Here is a 19,594-nt window from a genome sequence, read left to right as displayed (position 1 = left end):
CGCGCGATGTCTTTTTGAGCGCAATCGCTCGCAGTCCGACGAAAGGAGGTTCCGAAGCCAGCCCACAGAGTGATAGTAGAAAAAGTAACAGTTCCTAAAATTGGGAGAGGGAAAGCATTATCCCAGCGAAAGTCGGACGTGATAAGCCATGACTGCGTTATCTCTTTCTGCGATGCCGGGGTGGGCTGGGTTTCCAACCTCCTTTCGTCGGACTGACAAAGATTGCGCTGAAAAATTCATCGTGCGCTATTCTGTGCGACTTCCGTAGAGCATGATGTTCGGCTATTTTTTCCGATGGGATAGCTCCTGAATATCCCTGTCAATTATCATTAATTTGAATAAATTAGACACGCTCTTCACATTGGTGGGATAAAAAAGTGACCTTTACTAGGCAAATTTTCGACTTAAGCTCGCAAAAATTTACATAATTAAACTTACGTTACACGACATTCACATGAGGAGGTGGTAAAACCCCAGTAAGAACAAATGCCGTTGACTGCATGACTCTAGGTGGTGTAGTTTTTTTATTATAATTCAATGACACGTTTTCTGGGACACCCTGTATACACATATTGCGAGACAAACGGTATGTTATCATACCACAGCACAATGCAACATATTGTGTAATGTGTACTCCCACAAGGTAGTGTAGGCTGTGAAGCAGGCTACTATGTGGAGTTAGCTACTTGTAGAGAGCTAGATGAATATTGGCTTTGTTGTGACGCTTTTGGAGCCATCCTACAGTCATTGGCCATGACAGAGCACCTATCTCAGTCGATGTCAGTTTATTTCCATTCGCCTTACAATGATACAATTCTTGCTTCTGGAATGAGTAAACCTGCAAGAAGCGATGAGCAACCATGAATAGGCTAGAATATTAAAAAAAAACAACAACAAGCATTTGTCTCTACATGGCTCGTTTTAATGTGCACAAGCTGCACACGTGTTGATACGTGTCTGCTATTTCATACAAGGTTAACATAAATATTCATTTAGACAAAAGAATGACAAGCCTTAAAAATGTGACTTCCAGGTAAACACAGAGCATGACCATGATATGAATATAGGTTCAGTAGTTCATTCCCTTAATGGAAACATGTGAATATCAAATAGTAATACATTACAATTCATGAAATGATGCATGCATAACTTTCCATTTCTGGTTTCTTTTTTATAAAAGTAGTGCACGAATTAACATTCGTGCACTACTACAAAATTTCTCACTTCACAACAGAACCTTATGATGATCTTAACAGCTCACCTCTTCGCCAGGACTCCCTGGGCAGCAACATCCTATTAGCCATGTTGTTGTTTTTCTTTTTCGGAATCCTTCGTGCAGCCACATACCATGCCTGGAATGGAAAACCAGCTATAAATAACAGTGTATTTGAATGACTTCCATTATTTATTCTAATCAGATATGCTTTGTGCCTACTATGGTGCGCGAAGGCACATAAGTACAACATTTGCAGACGTTCGACGTAAGCAGTTCTTGGAGATCAATTCAAGTACGCCGACTTGCGCTTTTATTTTTGAAGAAATACGACGACAAATTTTAACAAATGAAATATGGCTCACAATGATACGAGTAAATGCTGCTGTACGGTGATGCATTATCGGTATCTTATCGTCTTCGAATAAATTTGTTGTTCCTAAACGCGCAACCAACTAGAAACGGCGCAAACCTACGAACGGATACCGAGTTACATCTATTACAGGCACTTCAGCTGTTTTGATTAATTTAAATTACTCTTATGAGAATCCAACTATGTGTGGACAGCACACTACTAAGACAGGCAATCTACGAAAGCATTACTCACCAGAATTCCTGCTTGACTTGGTCTTGGTCAACACTGCGCGATATACGTTGGGGCTGTGGCGATTCATTCAACTCGATTTTTACCGGAACAACAGGCGCTGCTCGAAAGACAACGACGGAAAATAGAGAGCCGCTATAAAGTCCGCTAATTTGCACATTACAGCACTACAAAATGATATATGAACACATCGTAAACAGCAACCACTCGCCAGCACTCGCTCACACACACAAGAAACGAGGTACCCAACGTTGCTAGACACCATCCGAACTCCGAAGTGAGAGTAGCAAAACAACAAGATATCAAAACACGAAAGGAAGAGTATTGATCCCCCCTCCTTCTATAGCATGCAAAACGTGATTTGCGCTGAGATGAACATATATGTTCATGACGCGAGTAATTTTCACTTTTCACTGATCCAAAGGAGGTCACGTGGGATTGCTCGACGCTTGCGAAATCAACAATGAAAATGGCGAAACGAAACTTGTGAATATTGTGAATCGTGCATTTGCTCTTCATGGTAGCTGCCAAAAAATCGAATCAAACTTATGGGACACTGGATTACAGGTATGTTGGCATCTTTTTCATTCCTGCATATCATTACACTATACGTGAATACATGGTGTCATGTCATGGGTGTCATGTCTCACGATGCTGGGGAAGTACTTGCAAGGGGAAGTGTGCATGGTTCTAGACTTTTAATTTTTGATCGCGTAATCGAAATATCGGCACCTCTCGCATTGTGGCTTGCATGTGACCAATCAAGTGCTGTTCCCTTACTAGCGCTTCCTACAAACGACAAAACGAAACATGTGGCAATGTATATTTTTGATTACTCATATGTAACAAGAAAATGTATCGTTTTCAGGTTGCTGCCACTACTCCATGTGCCCGCAATTGTCTTGCGTGTATGATTACACTAACGGCGTCGCCCACCACAGCGGAAGTGTTTTGCGTACACGCGTTTCAGCATGAAGCCTGCAGGTAACATCTGATGTTTACCCTTCGGATATTCTGAATTTACATATTGTAGCTTAGAGGAATTCCGAATGCCCAGAGTGACACACACTTTTAACATGGTGACATCAGTGCAGTGGCATAAGCTCTAATGTAGGGCCCCACGAAAATGAACAAGGGGTAGTGGTTTATCCAGAATCCCAAGCACGAGAAGGGTGTTGGAAAAAATTGTTGGAATAGTTACGTCATTACAGCTTAACATATCATTACAGACGTGTCTGAAGCTGAAATCGCAAGGGCACCCCCTGTAGTGGGTGCACAGGCAAAAAAGTTAGGGGGAGTCTGGATAAAGCACTGACGAGGGGGACTCCTCCACCCCATGTCAAGCCTCATAAAACACCTCCTGAAATAGTTTCCTGGCTATGCAGCTGCATTATTATGACGTAATTGTCATTGTTGTTCATAATTCTTGAATATGTTTCGAATATATGAAAAAAAAAGTCTGCTTGACAGCATATGTCTTATAGTCATCATCAAACAAGAGCATATGTCATTTTGTTCAGTGGCTTATGTACTTTTTTGTAAATTTCAGGTGGACGTAAATTGTAGAAGGCAGCTAGTGGGGGAGAAGATCATGGTCATAGGTCATGTGACTCCTGGAGCTCCCAGTGGGCTCCCTTGTGGAGTACTTTTCAGAACACACACACACACAGTTTGCTCACAGAACCAACGAGTAGGATGTTGCTTGAATACTGAGAGAAAATGGCGTAACACATACAAATATCGTGTGACACATATGACAATAAAAACATTTTTCACGAGGGATGCATGAAACACTGTCGCAATATTGTGTGCATGAACCATTGTGTGTGACACAAGCCGTGGGGGCACACCGCCTCGGACACATTTTGGGAAGCATAAAACACAGTATATACAGAGCTACTATGGTGGATGCTTCTTTTTTCTTTTTGGCCGTTATGAGACATCTTCGGCCGTAATGATACTACCTTCGGCCGTATTGAGACTTTGGCCGTAACGAGACACTTGGGGATTAAAGGATTTTCGGCCGTAATGAGACTTTCGGCCGTAATGAGACTTCGGCCGTAATGAGACTCGGGCCGTAATGAGATGTTACCCTTACACTTTCTGCTACGCGCGACCAGCATGACCACCCACGACGTAAACAATAAACGCGATAACACAGATGACCTTGCAGATGGCGCGGCGGATCGTAGCTCGTAGTGGCGAATAAGTAGCTGAATGCTTTATTAACGTAAAAGCTATGGAAGTGAGCGTCATTTTTAAAATGTCGTTTAGCTGTAAGATAATGTGCGTCAACTTTGTTCTCTACAAAATTAACTGTCACGTGGTAAGGGTTGACCAATCCCTGGGAGCCCTGGACCCGAAACCCAAGTTCGCCGTTCGCTGGCAGCACCGTCCACGTTCCGGCAATCTTCAAAATATTTATACGTAAAAAATATGCCGAATTGAGAAGTAATGCTTTCTGTGTCTTATCAAACAACGATGTTGTGCACGACAGTGGGCAAAAATATGGGGGTTATTTTTCACTTTTCGGTCCCTTTAAAACCGAACGGCAATTGGTGATAAACAAAAAGTATAGTCCTAAAATTTCCTCAAATACGTTAACACAAACCAATTCATCGAACAGCGACATCTTAATAATTAATATGACATGAGATAACGCTTCAAAATTCGTGTTCCACCCGCGGGCGCATAATGTTCCAACCATGCTCTCAAAATTATATCTAACTCAAGAAATGAGGTCAAGAGCAGTTACTAAATCTAAATAAGCAGAGAAAAGTTCAACTGACGCGTAAAGGTTACTTCCCTACTATACACCGCTACAACGCGGAGAAGCCACTTTCACTATTTCCGAATTTTGGCATTTGGGCCAAGTTTGCCGTGCAAGGGAACCGCCGACGATTGAGTGACTCTGAAACTTCTTCTAAATGTTGAATCTAGAGGCACCCTACAACGCACGTCCACGGGAATATTACGGTGCATCATACATTACCAGAGATATTCAGCGATGAAATCGTTTCCTGCGTGAAAATCCCCATACCTCCCATGTATTCACGGTCCGAATTGCGGGACGTCTGAGGAACCAAATGTATTTCATGTATAGCCATATTTTTCGTTTGTATAAGCTTAGAATACATGTCTGAACGTGTATCCTCGGGAATATTACGATACCTTGGATAGAACAGCTGCTACAGCACTTTTCTATTGTCTTGGCTGCAAGTTTCACTCAATGGTCGCGAGAGGGCGCAAGGCGTCGCTGTCCACGAAAGCTGGGAATGACACCAAAAATTGAATCAGTTAGGGTATCGTCCAATTACCAGTGCAGGCCAACAAGCCGCACACCCCCTATGTAGATGTCACACCCTTTCACTGGTAATGTGCGTGGACCATAACTCACACCCTTCTAAATGCAAAGGTTTGATGGTGTTGTGAAATACACGATGAGAGGTAGGTGTACTTCATTACACCTACAAACCTTTACACTCAAAGGGACGTGATTTATAGTACACCCACCTTACACTCAGAAGGGTGTAAGAAAGTTAAGTGTGCACCCTAGTGCGGCGGAGTAGTGAACATCATCTTCAATCCCATCTTCACTTTCAAGATTACATCAACGTATTTCATACGTAAGCTCACTTGAGTAGGAGGTCAAGCCTTGGGAGAGGGAGTAATTGTAACGACGGCGAAGGCATAGGCGTGATGCCCGTGCCCGAATAAACGCATTCCTGGCTTCATCGTTCACCTATGCACCTCGCTGCTCTGTTGCTCAACAATATCTATGGACTTTGTACACACATACATACTCACCAATACATGCATGTAGGATAAGGACATATGCGTATCATAACCCTCCGGGTGGAATATTTAGAGAGTGACTTTTTCGGGTTGAACCCGATTCCGCCCGGTTATTCCCCCCCCCCGAACTGACCTCCGACCAATTCGGGTTAAATCCCAATTTCTCCCCGAATCCCAGTCGCTAAAAAATCCTCAAGTGACGTTTCCACTGAAGACGAACAAAGGTCGCTACGTGTAACACATGTAAGAATGGGAGTTGCCTCAGGGCGGAAGCCGCCGATATTTCGAACAGGGGCTGTTCTTCTTCTGGGCCCAGAAGAAGAACAGTCTCTGTTCGAAATATCGGCGGCTTCTGTCCTGAGGCAACTCCCTTCCTACATCTCTACCGGTTCGCTGGATTTCTACCCATCTACATGTAAGAATGGGTCACATACGTTCCCAGCAATATACCCGTGAGTGTCAACACTGTCTGTGCCTTCGGGGATTACCGATGGAAGGTCACGATCCCGCCAAAAAAAAAAAAAAAAAAGAGAGAGAGAGAGAGAGAGAGAGAGATTAGGAAAGGACTTAATAGACAAGAGGAGGAAAAGAAAACACCTAACACCCGAAGGCACAATTATCGCCCGATTTCCCCCCGAATTACAGATTTCAAAACAGCGCCAGATTTTTACCCCCCGAATGTGAAAAGGGCATTTCACGCGAAAAAGTCACTCCCTTAATATAAAACATTTTATTGTATCTTGTGCACCTGGAATATATAAACATTGCACAGTACATTTTGCACGGTTCTTTTTTTTTTCTATTTTCGTACAGCGCGCTATTTTATGGATCTCTGCTGATAGGTGTATATACAGGGTGTTCGCTCTAATTTGTCAATAAATTATATTTAAAGCGAGCGATAAAAGAAAAGCAAGTGGTACTTTTCTGCTACTTGAGTAAGAAACAGGTATACTGCTTCACTAGTAGCACATGTTTCTTTGTCAAGCAGCTCCAAAGTAGCGCTCGTTTCTCTTTTATCGCTCGCTTTAAATAAAATTTCTGGACACGTCAGAGCAAACACCCTGTATTTCAAGCCATATCTAAAAATTTATATGTAGTTAATTTATTTCGTTGCGTGTGTGTGTGTGTGTGCTAGCGCCGCGAAGCAACTGTGGCTATTAGCGGCATACAGATGGAGAGAGGACAGCAGGAAGGAGTGGGGGGACAGGAGGGTAAGTATGCGTCCTGGGCCGACTTCAGGGGGAACTGTGCCGACATTCGTCTGGAAAGTCTTCGGAAAACCCAGGGAAAACCTCAGACAGCACAGCCGGTGACAGGATTCGAACCCGTGTCATTTTCCGGTATCGGCGTGGGAAGTGATCATCTACATCCGAAGTCTTCGAGTAGCGTTAGTACACATATGTTTAACATGGCTATCCAACCTCATTTATCCAATGGTGTTGAGTGTCGCCCCTGGCGATGAAATTCCCTATTCCTTATATCTTGAAACAAAGTTCCTGTTGTTGTTTAGATCGTTTTTAATAATGGCATCCAAGTGTTCATAACAACCAAGATTCTTCGATAGCTTACACCGTAGCCTTCAGTACGTTTTCAAAAGAGCGGTATATCTTTGTAGTCTGGCAACAGATAGCTTGATCAGATCTAGTTATCATCTATCTTTCGATGCACCACCCGGCTATGTTATCAAGACCGCCCCACATTTTTTTGTGTGTTTTCTCAGAAACCGATTGAATTGAAATAGACGTTCATACAAAATCAGTCACACAGTAATTTACAGGTCGTAGGAATAATCAGGAACACACATCAGGAACACCATTATGACGCTGTGCAATGGAATCGGCAATAGATTCTCATTAATACCAAAGTTAGAGCACGGAAACACACACATTTTGTGCTTACTGAGGACCCTGAAACGTATCTGCATGTCTGGTAATACAAGCCATATGGAAACGTGATGAGTGTAGTGGCATTCGATGAAATGGGCGGACACCGGCTTGCCCAAGTGAGATAAAAAATACCCGTGGTCATTTTGTCTCATGCAAAGATTGGTGAGTGCAACGATTACTCCTTTACATGCACTGTTAAAACAGATCTTGACCACATAGCACGCTCCCAGCCAATTATAATTCCGAATGATACCATTCTGTTTCCCTATTTGCTAAAAATGGGAGGAGGCATCTATCTGGGATACATTATGCATGTCCCAGATAGGCTCCTCCCACTGTCCTGAACAAATCATTACACAGAATGATATCATTCTGAATTGCGGTTGGCTGGAGCGTGCTATGTGGTGAAGTACTATTTTAACACTGTATTGCGCTGCGTTTCCCACGTGCCCCCCCCCCCCCCCCCTCGTGGCGGCAGTCGAACGACGGAGGACACTGCGAAGCTAGTGTTGGCTTTCCGCTCAGTACTCTGAGTTCTGTGCTTTTAGCCGTATAAAATTGATATAATTAGAAACGTAGAATAATAGTGAGGACTAGAGAGCGTGATTTTTAGCCACTAACAAGTAGCGCTCTTCGCCGCATAAATATCGTTCTAGGCCAACCTACCTTCAGAATCGTATCGTTTTATCTTCCGATTGGATGGATAGTTCAAGGTGTGCGCTCCTATTCTTAGCTTATCAGGAGAGAGACAGCTATCGTCCGCAATGATGATTGGCATATTGGGAGCTATGCGGGTCAAGAGCGCCATCCGTTAGTGCCTAAAAATCCGCTCTCTAGTGAACGACAACACGATCAGTTATATTCTGACAATGAAGTGGGCAGGTTTTCCACTCTAGGAGTGGAACGCTACCCCATAGCTAGGGGTCTAATATGAGTGGTGACAATGATGAGGGATGAAGATGATGAGAGATGACGGCCACGATCGGAGCGGCGATCCTGATCGTGATCCTGATCTTGGGCATGTCTTAGAGCGCTGTTGGGTAGTGAAGCCATACAAATTTTCTCGTTGAAATCGAATGTGGTGTTTCTTAGGAACCGGATAGCAAACTTCGCGCATTTTTCCATACAGTGCAGAGCTCTAACTAATATACAGGGTGCTTAAAAAAACGTGTCATTCGGACTTTATAAAAAAACGGGGCGACGGAAAAATACGGGGTAAACGGCATTTGTGTGGCAACTGAATTTGCCACCTTGTAAAAATATTTTCATTGCATTTTAATTAAAAGAAATTGAATTTCTTTAATTGAACTCCAAAATTTGAACTCCAAAAAGCGAACTTAGTCAGATCCACCAAGAAATCCGCTCAAATTTGCCAATGGTACTGCCAAAAAAAAAAAAAAAAAAAGTCCCGAAATTGAGGCTTCGAAGTTTCAGGTGTTCAACGGCGCACAAAACCAGTCCGAAAGATCCGCGGAGAGGAGGACATGCTCCTGCCCCCATGAAGATGGAACAATTTATCGCCGGACCGGCGTGCAGCACGAGACGCGCCGGTAACAAGACGGATGACATTCCACCATACGTTGAGAAGCGGCAAAAAAAAAAAAAAAAAAGATTCCGTTTCTTTTTTTCCGCCCTCTTTTTTTTTCGACCTTCTGTCTTTCATGGGGGCAGGAGCATGTCCTCCTCTCCACGAATCTTTGCGTCTGATGTGGTGCGCCGTTGAATACCCGAAACTTTGAACCCTCGATTTCGGGACTTTTTTTTTGGGCAGTTCGATTTGCAATATAGAGCGGACTTCTCGGTGGATCTGACTAAGTTCGCTACGGGATCTCTCATTCCGTAAAAAAAACGTTAGGTTGACTTGGGAAATTTTGGAGTTCAATTAAAAAAATTCAATTTATTTTAATTAAAATCAAACGAAAATATTTTTGCAAGGTGGCAAATTCGGTTGCCACACAAATGCCGTTGACCCCGTATATTTTTTTTTTGACCCCGAATAACATGTTTTTTGAAACACCCTGTATGTCCTCTAATGCATTAGCTATGTCCTCGCAAAATACATCATTTGAAAGCGTTATTAATATGCTTTCGTTCCGTGTAAAGCTCATTAACGTCAGATATACGTTGCTCTTGAAAGGAGGGTGGATATTTTGAGCGCAGTTCTTGTGCAATACAAGGCACACAAACGGGAACGCAACTAAATTGGACAGTCAGAACTGTACTGAAAGAGACCATGTTACGATTTTTTTTTCGTTCGCAGTTGACAGAAGAGATGCTTCGGAACGCACGAGAGAGAATTTAAACGAAGAAGACATCTCCTCTTCAGTGTGGTAGGCGTATGAGTGCGGGCCAGGAGCTATGAACCGCTGTGTAGGAAGAAGTTATTTCGAGTTTATGGGCTGTTCGGTAAAAATTCAGTGTCCCTTACACAAATAGTTCAATACTTAATACTTTACAAGACACGTTTCGGATGCAACAAAAAAAAAAAAAAAAAGGAGAGAAGCAAATTAAGCCGTCAGGACGTTTTCCACTAATCCAGTTTCCAAAAGCTGGGGGTCCTCCATCCGACACGTTACAAACTCGGTAGTCATCCATATTAGTCATTCGTTTGCACTTTAACAGCGTCATTTCCGTTTTCTGTCTCTGAACTACCCTTAAGCTTGTTCCGGTTTCTAGTGAGCAGGTGCAGCACAATGAAGATGATACTCATCGCTGTCGCCAACGCCAAGCACAAGTACATCAACATCATTGGGAAACCTTCTATGAACGATCCGACTAGCACTGGTGCGAGCATGGCGCCAAAGCCGTCCGTAAATATAATCACGGACATCATCTTGTTGGTCACTTCCATGTAGTCAGCACAGAAGGAGACCACACCACCGTAGATGGCCGCTTGTCCCAGGCCAGATAGGGCCGTTCCAACCCACAGTACCGTGATAGACTTTGCGCCCCACACCGACAGCGCACAGAAGGCAAAGAGTAATGTCACGTTTGACGCGAGTAGCATTCCATAGGGAGACACCTTCATGGAAACCAGTGCTGCAAGCACTCTCGCCGCAGTGAACGTTGCGAAGAAGAATTCCGTTAGGTACACAGCGGTGGACTTCGGCATGTGCAGGTCGCTCTTCACACCAAAGGTCGTCAACATGTGTCCATAGGCGCATTCCATGGTTACGTAGGCAGCTATGTAGGCTCCCGCTAGGCCTATAAGAATTCTTGAGAACCGGACGTCACTGGCGGCGGATGATTGAACAGCGTCTGTGTCATTCGTCTGAGGAACCGCTGTGTCCTCGTTCTTCCTCTTATCAACCATGTAGAGGACAGCAAGAAAGACGACAACCGCAGCAAGGTAGATGGTGACGGCGAGAAAGGCATAGTGAATTCTGGATTCCGGTGTAGTTGCTGAAGAACGGCTGGTGACTGGGAAGTCGTCCACAGTTGGCGGCGTGCTGAATAGCGAATGGTTGGAGGTGGCATGTGGTTCGCTGTCGTGAGCGTCGACAGAAAGGAAAGGCTGGGCGAGTAACGGAGCCAACAGAGATCCCACGCCGAAGCAGAAGTGGTAGATATGCTGTGCCGGTCCTGGATTGGCTGGCCACAATTTGATGAGCAGGACCTGGGCACCTGCGATGTGAAAAAGAGAACTCAGAGGTCGAAGCTTTGCGAAATAAATTCCCACATCGCAATCAGTCATTATAGTCAGTCAGTATTGAGAGTGAGGTCGCTCTGTCTTAGGAGGAGAAGCGTATGCCATTTTCGTAGAACTTTTCATGCACGTTGCAGAAAGCGTGTGCCGCCGATTTTGAACACTAAGAAGACGACATGATTTCGAATTTCGTTTTAGGTGCATTATTCAGTTAAGCGGTAGGCAGCGGAGAGCTAAAATGCTCCTCATCCCCGTGGAAAAGGGACAAATTGGAGGCGTATATGTGGGACAGAAAGAGAGAGAAAGATTGACGCGTATAGAGCTGGGCCGTGTCCCCTGTTTCAGTGTGACTCGTTTTCCGTGTTCGTCATGTACGAGCTAGTCTGTGCCCTTTCCATTTTCGAGACTGGGACAAGGCTTCGCAGTTAACAGTACGAAATGAAACTGCTTTTTTGTAGCAGCTGTAGCACTCTTAAAAATGAACTTCACCACATAGCACGCTCAAGGTCAACCAGTGTACAGAGTGATGCCTTTATCACTCTTGATTTGTGGAATGCACGGGGTGCACGCCTTTTTGTGACAATTAATACGTATCCATAAGTGTCACAAACAGGCGTACGCCGTTTTCAACAAATCAGGGCACAGAACGATGCCACTCGGGCTGATGGTTGGTTAGAAGCATGCTATGTGGTGAAGTTCGTTTTTAAGAGTGTAGGAGCTCCAATGGCATGCTGAACCCCATAATGCTGTGAGATCGAATTGTCCACCCCCCCCCCCCCGCACTCTTAAAAATGAACTTCACCACATAGCACGCCCTAGCCAACCATCATCCCGAAGTACAACGTTCTCTCCCTAGATTTGTTCAAAACAGGAGGCGGAGCCTATTTTGAGCCTCCCGTTTTCAACAAATCAGGGGCGAGAACGTTGTCATTCGAGATGATGGTTGGCTAGGAGCTTGCTATGTGGTGAAGTCCATTCCTCTACCCCAGTGGTTCTTCTTCCGAACGTTCCGCCAAAGCAAGAAACCTTATTCTCTTTCTGCAGAAGGAAGACATTGCTCAACGACCCATCTAATACTTTGCTCTCTCCGACGAACTCGTGCACCCTCACCACATCCCCATCCTCCATCCTCCCCTACCCTCCGTCCGTCCTTTCTTTGTGTTTTGTGTGTGTGTCCTGCCCCTCAGCACGTCCAGCATGGTCCCACACAAATAGACTGACTCACCTCTCGTGGAAATCTACTCCCAATTATATTCTATTGCATTCGTACTGCATGAGGACCAGCACTCGAGCTCACGGGGTTTTCGTGTTTGTCTATATTGACGTTGTGTTTCTTCGTGGCTGCATCTTTCTTCACTTCAGTGCCCTCATGGGACAAACACACTTACAAAAACAAAATTAGAGCACTTATCATTCCAGCATATATCCATTTGTATGCTAAAAACCGTCCAAATTAAGGAGATTCACGTATTTCATTAGCAAAACACAGAGCGGCATACATAACAGCGTAAAAACGACAAAAAAATGACAAATAATTATGCGAGTAGAGATGTACACAGACGTTGCGTGCTATCCATATGCGTATACTCTAAAACCAGAACTTCCCCGCATAGCACGGTGTCCGCCAACCATTGCAAAGAATGATGGGGGGGGGGGGTATATGTTTATTCACACAAAAAAAGAATGACAGGGTTATCGCTTCTGATTCGAAGAGAGAGGGGGGCGTACGCCTTTTTGTGGCAATTTGGATATATGAAAATTGCCACAAAAAGGCGTACGCCCCCCTCTCTCTTCGAATCAGAAGCGATAACCCTATCATTCGTGGCAATCGTTGGCGCACACCGTGCTATGCGGTGAAGTTCTGTTTCTAGAGTGTACTTGATTGCAAAATTTCTCCTGTCGACAAACTGGTGTACACATACGTTTAATTTTTTGCTTCTGTGCTAAGCCAACACCACCTAGATGGAGAAAGTCTGCGTACTCATCGACGTGACGTAACAACTAAGGGTCATCCAATCAGGATCGTGTTTTCAACGACCGTAGTGAATCACGAACGCGCGTTCAGCGGTTGTAGTCATCGAGACGAACCACGTGAGTCGCATGGGCGGCCACTGTCGTCTGCGATTAGCGAACGTCTCCGCGTACTAAATGTAAATACAAAATAACGCCCATATTTGTCTCAAGACTGATTTTCTCGAAATCGCGTTGCACTTTTAGTGTACACACTCTTAGAAACGAACTTCACCGCATAGCAGGCTCCTAGCCAACTACAATCTCGAATGATATCGTTATCTTCCCTGATTTGCTGAAAACGGGGGGCGTACGCCTTTTTTGTGAAATTATGAACAGCATAAGTGTCATAAAATAGGCTCCGCCCCACGTTTTCAACAAATCAGAGACTAGTACGTTGTCATTCGGAATGTTGGTTGGCTAGGAGCGCACTATGTGGTGAAACTCATTTTAAGAGTGGAGGTTCAAATTTGTGAAGTTAGCTAAAATAATTTGCGAGATCTTGAATAGACCTTTTTAGAAAAGCAAGCGCCACCTATAGCACGGAGGGGCTCATGGGAACTTCCAGAGTCTTCAAGCATTACGGGACGGCCAGAGGCGGAGGTAGAGGAAGAAAACAAACATTCCCCGTGTGCGCCGCAGCATCGTCAGCCCGAGCAAGACATAGACGAAGCAGACGACAAAGCAGTGTCCCTCAAAGACCCCATGGTGCTTTGCGCCGCTCGTTTGGTGGCGTGCGCATCTTTTTAAAATCGTCTTTTTCCCGAACTGCGAATCACAGTACGTACACTCTACAAACAGAACTTCACCGCATAGCACGCTGTGTGCCGACCGTTACCACGAATGGTACACTCTTAGAAATGAACTTCGCCGCATACCACGCTCCTAGCCGACCATCATCTCGAATGATATCGGTATCTGTCTTGATTTGTTGAAAACGGGAGGCGTACGCCTGTTTTGTGACAATTATGAACAGCATAAGTGTCACAAAAAAGGGTACGCCTCCGGTTTTGAACAAACCAGGGCAGATAACGATATCATTCGAGATGACGGTTGGCTAGGAGCGTGCTATGTGGTGAAGTTCATTTTTAAGAGTGTAGGGTTACCACTTCTGATTCGAAAAGAGACGGGGCGTACGCCTTTTTGTGGTAATTTTCATATATCAAAATTGCCACAAAAAAGGCGTACGCCCACCCCTCTTTTCGAATCAGAAGCGATAACCCTATCATTCGTGGCAATGGTTGGCGCACAGCGTACTATGCGGTGAAGTTCTGTTTTTAGAGTGTAGCAGACGAATTCTGACGCCATGTGTCCACGTAGCGAAAGAGGGAGAGGAGGCATTCAGCAGGCTTTCTGTGTCTCGGTGGTGTTGGTTAGCAACCACCTCCCCCCCCACCACCACCACCATGCCGCACTATAGAGACGTATTTGATATGGGCACAAATTTCGATCCGAACTGAAGCTTACCTGTGTCAAAGGCACCTAGTCCGACGCCATTCAAGAAGCTGGCGAGATAAGCCAAGTAGAGGTTCACACTTAACGGCAGGAACACGAAGGTGCCAGACATCAACGCCACAGTGAGGGTTATCAGCAATTGTTTGTTACAGGTGTCGAACAGGTGACCTCCTGGACGGATGAGAATGTCCATCGTATTGTGTCTGTTATTTCAAAGACACTTTAAAGGAATTTCATTTCACCGGTGAGATCAATGTGCCTTGACATTCTTAAAAGCGTTGGCTTGTGTTGACTTTGTTTCGCTTATGAGGAAACCTTCAGCTTACTTAAGCCTCAACGCACTAGTTTGTACCATTGAAACAAACTGTTTCTCTAATGAAGTTTTATTGAACGCCTTAATGTTTTGTGAAATACTTTGTTTTAATGTTACAGCGGTGGTTGTACAATTTCAGCATACAACCGTACGATTCTCACGCACCCAATCTAGGGTAATCGCAGAGAAACAACAGCTAAACGGAATCGAAGGACCAGCGTTCAATACAGATCGGCTATTTAGACAAGATGCCTGTTTTCTCCCTGCATCCGTGTAATACCTCCTTGACCTTCAGGCACGAATTATGAACTAGGAGACACTTCTAAAAGTGCGTCTATTTTACCTGCAATTGCCTATATCGAAGTGCGTGTCTATAATGGCTTGTGGTACATGGAATCTCTTTCTTGTTGAACATGACACGCGTATAGGCAGACCAGCAAGTGTAGGTTTGACGACGTTAACATTGACTTCAGTTTGAGTTCGTCCTGTGTTTTCTCTCAAACCCAAGTCAATGTTAACGTCGCTCTTTTCGCATCAGGACTGGGAGATACCCGGGTTCGAATCCAAGGGCCGACTGTAGTGTCTGGTGGTTTTCCTGGGTTTTTCTCAGACGTTTCCAGACACATGTCGGCACATACAGTTCCCTTAGAAGTCGACCCAGGACGCACATTCCATAAGGGCGCTAGTCGTGACATTGCCCACCTCCGTGAACGGACAACGGCGAGCCCTTTCTCGTGTTTACTTTCGTTTTGCCTCTTTGCATGCATCTCGCAAAGCTGATGTCGCTTCCTAATACTAATTGAAGCACAGTTTTTTGCGCGGCTAACACGACGTGGCCATTCTGGATGCCGAAAGGCGTTCAAGAACAGGACGCCCAAAATCACGCTGGTCCGACAATGAACCGGAAACCCGCAACGAGCTCTGTCCACGGGCAGCTTTCAAAGACGACATGACGCCAAAGGATTCAGCTCAGAGCTAAAAATGTGATGCTAGCAAAGGGGTGTCCTCCAATGCATTGCATCATGGACGAAAGCGTGCAGGACAAATGCAATGAATTCTGTACAGATCATGGTCACACGTTGCAGTAACGTCACCGCACACGTGACCTTAAAGATGGCGGCGCCCGTCATAGTCGGCCAAACACTTTGTAAAAAAAAAAACGCGTTTGTTGTTTCTGTGCGCCGTTTTGGACGACTTTCCACCTCAGTAGTTTTTTTTCTTTGTCCGATACTCTGGCCTCTGCTGACCTCGCCTCTGCTGACCACTTTCAAAGATATGATGACGACCCCGCGTTAACACGCACTGAGAGGATGCGATGCACTGAAACTATGGAGAAATGAGCTACCATGTCGTGGAAGAAGCACCGTGTAGCTTACGTAGGCAAAATACCATCATCTCTTGCTTATATGCCGACGGGAACATGTCGCCAAGCGCTAAAACGACATGTAAAGAAGGTCACATGACCTAAAGACGACGTTTTCTATGCGTATGACCAGGACAAAATGGCGGTTTCGCGAAAAATTACCGCTTGAATGTAGTTATAAAAAATGGTGGCTCTATGTCACGCGTGCCCGAATTGTATTCCCTTTTCGCTCTTTCTGTGAGCTTCGTGTGGTCACTTACCAACAAGAGATCCTACGAGGGTTCCGACAGACCGGCTGGTCATCAGATGGGACACCGCTCCGATGCTGGTGTCATACAGTTCCTGCAGGTCCAGCAGGGCAACTCCCGTCAGTGACAGGATGAAACCCTAAAAGGACCGCAGACGAAAATAAAAATACACTACATCATAAATATACACATAAATTGCACATAAATACAACAAAATAACGTATGACATGTAAAACATTATTGATCTGAAACAAATCAGCAATGTAAAAATATTTATAATGAATATATTTTCGAATTATTTAAGCGTATGTTCTATGACCTCGCCCTCTGGCGATGAAACAGCTCGACTATGTCATGAAAATAAAGGTGGTGTGGATGACCCTCGAAGCACTGAGGAACATTCTTCGCGCGCACGACAGATGACTATATTTGGATGAGATACCGGTGTGTGGAAGGGCTGCTGGGCTGCGATAAGCGCTGCACAAAGCTCCAATTTTGGCATGGAAGAAGGGATAGTCTGCGTATTGACACCAGACCCATTCTCCAAAATACTTCGGCGGAAGATGCACAAAGCCTTCTACTGCTGCGTGGGCGCGATATCTTAACATTATGCCTTTTAGCGACCCTCTGATCATGGAAATGTTCCATAGCAGACGACAGGGCCGATGGTTTCGTCAGCTGCGTGCGCAGTACGGAATTTCCGACATTGCAGCGCTGCGCGGCGGAACTCCTGCTCCATGAGCAGCTCTGTTCCCTTTCAACCACAATATTTCATATGGATGTCGATCGTGTCAAAAGGATACACTCTGATCGTGTCCATGAGAAAAACCCCCGGGGCAGGTGACGTGTGAACATGGAATGAGAAATTATTTTCCTAGAAGCACCGTAAGACGGGTCACGTTACCTGAGAGTGTCAACGAGGACGCTTTGCGCACGCCACTCCAGGCAACTGTAAAACAGTGAAGCGATGACTGTGGCCTAGCTCTATGGCCGCGCCGGTGGAACTGAGGAGCAAGTGCTCCAGGAGCATGTCCATCCTCGTCGTTGTCCACCAGCCGCCACCTCACTCCCCCTTAGACGCGGACCGGCGATAAAGCAGATGTCCACAACTTCACTAGAGGATGGCAGCGAGGGCGACCGTTTGAAATGCACGGTAGAACAGGTTCACGGCACGGCACGGCACGGCCGCACACGTTGGCGAAGCATCACAGCTGATGAGTCATCACGATCCGTTAGTCCGAGAAGAGCAGGAAAGAGAGTGAGGCGCCGGCGAAGTGGTGGTCCTGAGGTGCCGCTACCGGCACGGGAGCCAAAGCTCTGAGAGTCCCAGGGGAGGAGAGGGTTAGGCTGTGCGAACCGTGGAGAGATGCGGAGACGCCGGCTGAAGCGTGCCGTAGCGTCGGTGCCGCGACCGGCAAGTGAGCGCGATGCTCGAGTGTCGCGACCGGCAGTAAAAGAGCGCCGGGGTGCGGTAGTGCTTTGTAGGAGACAGCCCGTAGGTCGCCACCAGTCCGCTTGCCGAGCTCAGGAAGCTATTTGGGAACGAGCAGAGGATGCTGAATGCAATGCAATGCAATGAGAGCCGTGGCAACGGGTCAGTACACGTGAGGTTGAGGGTACGTGGAGAGCATCATGCTCGATAGGTTGCCGCGTCACAGAGCTACTGCAGCCGTCGGACAGATAGTAGTAGAAGGGCTTCCAGGCTGGAGAGGCAGCGTGCAATCGGTGCTGGACTTGTGGAAAGGTTGCCAAATTTGGGATGGTAAAAGGGCCGATCTGCGTCGAAATTGATGTTCATCGTCCGGGTAACCAAATGTAGAGAACGATGGTGTTCCCCTACATGAGTCCCGACCGCCGATGACCGTGGCCTAGCTCCATGGCCGCGCCGGTGGACCTGAGGAGCGCGTGCTCCAGGCGCGTGCCCATCCTCGTCGTTGTCCACCGGCAGCCATATCACGGCTCTCGGGAGGGGGGAGTGGGGGAGGGCTGACTGGGAAATCTGTCAGTTCTTGCTGGCTTCTCCTCTCTATAGAATTCCTCACTTCATTTTATAGACTCTATCTAGTATCTATCCACTGCTACTTTCTATGCACTTAATCTCAAGAAACTGTATAGAAGTCCTATTGACAAGTTATGATTTTTCTAACTCCTCTGGCTACCCGCCAATGGACCGCGGACATTCTCCCCCCAGCCATGCTGAGCAGAGTTGATCCAGCGCTCGCTTTCCGCATGCCTCGACATACCTCTCGTCAAGATGCCGCATTAGTTCATCGAATGCGCCTCGATGCGGCTTTTGCAGCGCAGTGGCGTTTCCGCTAGGGGCAAGTTGACTCTCCCCACTGCAGTCACTGAGGTGCTGTAGAAGATCCAGAGCACATTCTTCTCCATTGCCCACACTACCAACCTTCCCGAACCGTACTCTATGGGTCCCTTAAGGAGCTAGACTATCGCAGCCCTCTCTCTCACGAAATTGCTTGGTCCCTGGCCACATCCAGCCCACCAACACTCAGCCCTCAAAGCTCACCTTTATGGTGCTGCTCTCTTCACCTTTTTGCATACCACAGGACTTTGATCCTTATTGTGAAGGGGCTCATTATTTCATTCCCCGCATCACCACCAGCAATGGGGTAGAGTATCGCCCCTGGCGATGAAACTCCCCACTCATCATCTTGTAATGAAGTTGTTGTTTCTAACCAATGCTGCTTTTTACCTTCTATACACGAGTTGTATAAACATTCTATACACTTGCTACAGACCCATGTGTATACACAACTCCTCGATAAGTTGTATTTGCCCTAACGTGTCAAGAAATTATATTTCAAGCGAGCGATTAAAGAAAAGCAAGTGGTACTTTTCTGCTACTTGAGTAAGAAACCGGTACTGCTTCACTAGTAGCACATGTTTCTTTGTCAAGTAGCTCCAAAGTAGTGCTCGTTTCTCTTTTATCGCTCGCTTTAAATAAAATTTCTGGACACGTTAGAGCAAACACCCTGTATATACATGTGTCTGTAGGGAGTGTATAGAAATACACAATGTCTATACATGGATCGTTTATTGCGAG

At 45.8% G+C, this 19,594-nt stretch overlaps 1 protein-coding gene and 1 long non-coding RNA gene across 2 annotated transcripts in view; one reads left to right on the top strand and one right to left on the bottom strand.

Annotated features, from left to right (window-relative positions):
- The first annotated feature begins 2,757 nt into the window (after positions 1-2,757).
- Positions 2,758-3,599, top strand: LOC135374479 (uncharacterized). The gene is made up of 2 exons (XR_010416918.1): positions 2,758-2,801; positions 3,367-3,599. It is a non-coding gene; the product is annotated as an uncharacterized LOC135374479 (long non-coding RNA).
- A 5,882-nt stretch (positions 3,600-9,481) lies between these two features.
- LOC135374470 (sodium-dependent glucose transporter 1B-like) overlaps positions 9,482-19,594 on the bottom strand; it is a 38,055-nt gene continuing 27,942 nt past the window's right edge. Inside the window, exons 2-4 of the mRNA XM_064607427.1 lie at positions 16,546-16,672; positions 14,622-14,780; positions 9,482-11,122 (exon numbers count right to left, since the gene is read on the bottom strand). Of these exons, the coding sequence (XP_064463497.1) occupies positions 10,095-11,122; positions 14,622-14,780; positions 16,546-16,672 (1,314 nt within the window). The 3' untranslated portion in view covers positions 9,482-10,094. The remainder of the gene's footprint in view (positions 11,123-14,621; positions 14,781-16,545; positions 16,673-19,594) is intronic.

Source organism: Ornithodoros turicata, chromosome 1 (assembly GCF_037126465.1).
Source record: "Ornithodoros turicata isolate Travis chromosome 1, ASM3712646v1, whole genome shotgun sequence".
NCBI lineage: Eukaryota > Metazoa > Arthropoda > Arachnida > Ixodida > Argasidae > Ornithodoros > Ornithodoros turicata.
Note: the sequence above shows the minus strand (reverse complement) of the source record. Positions and strands in the feature narration are given on the sequence as shown.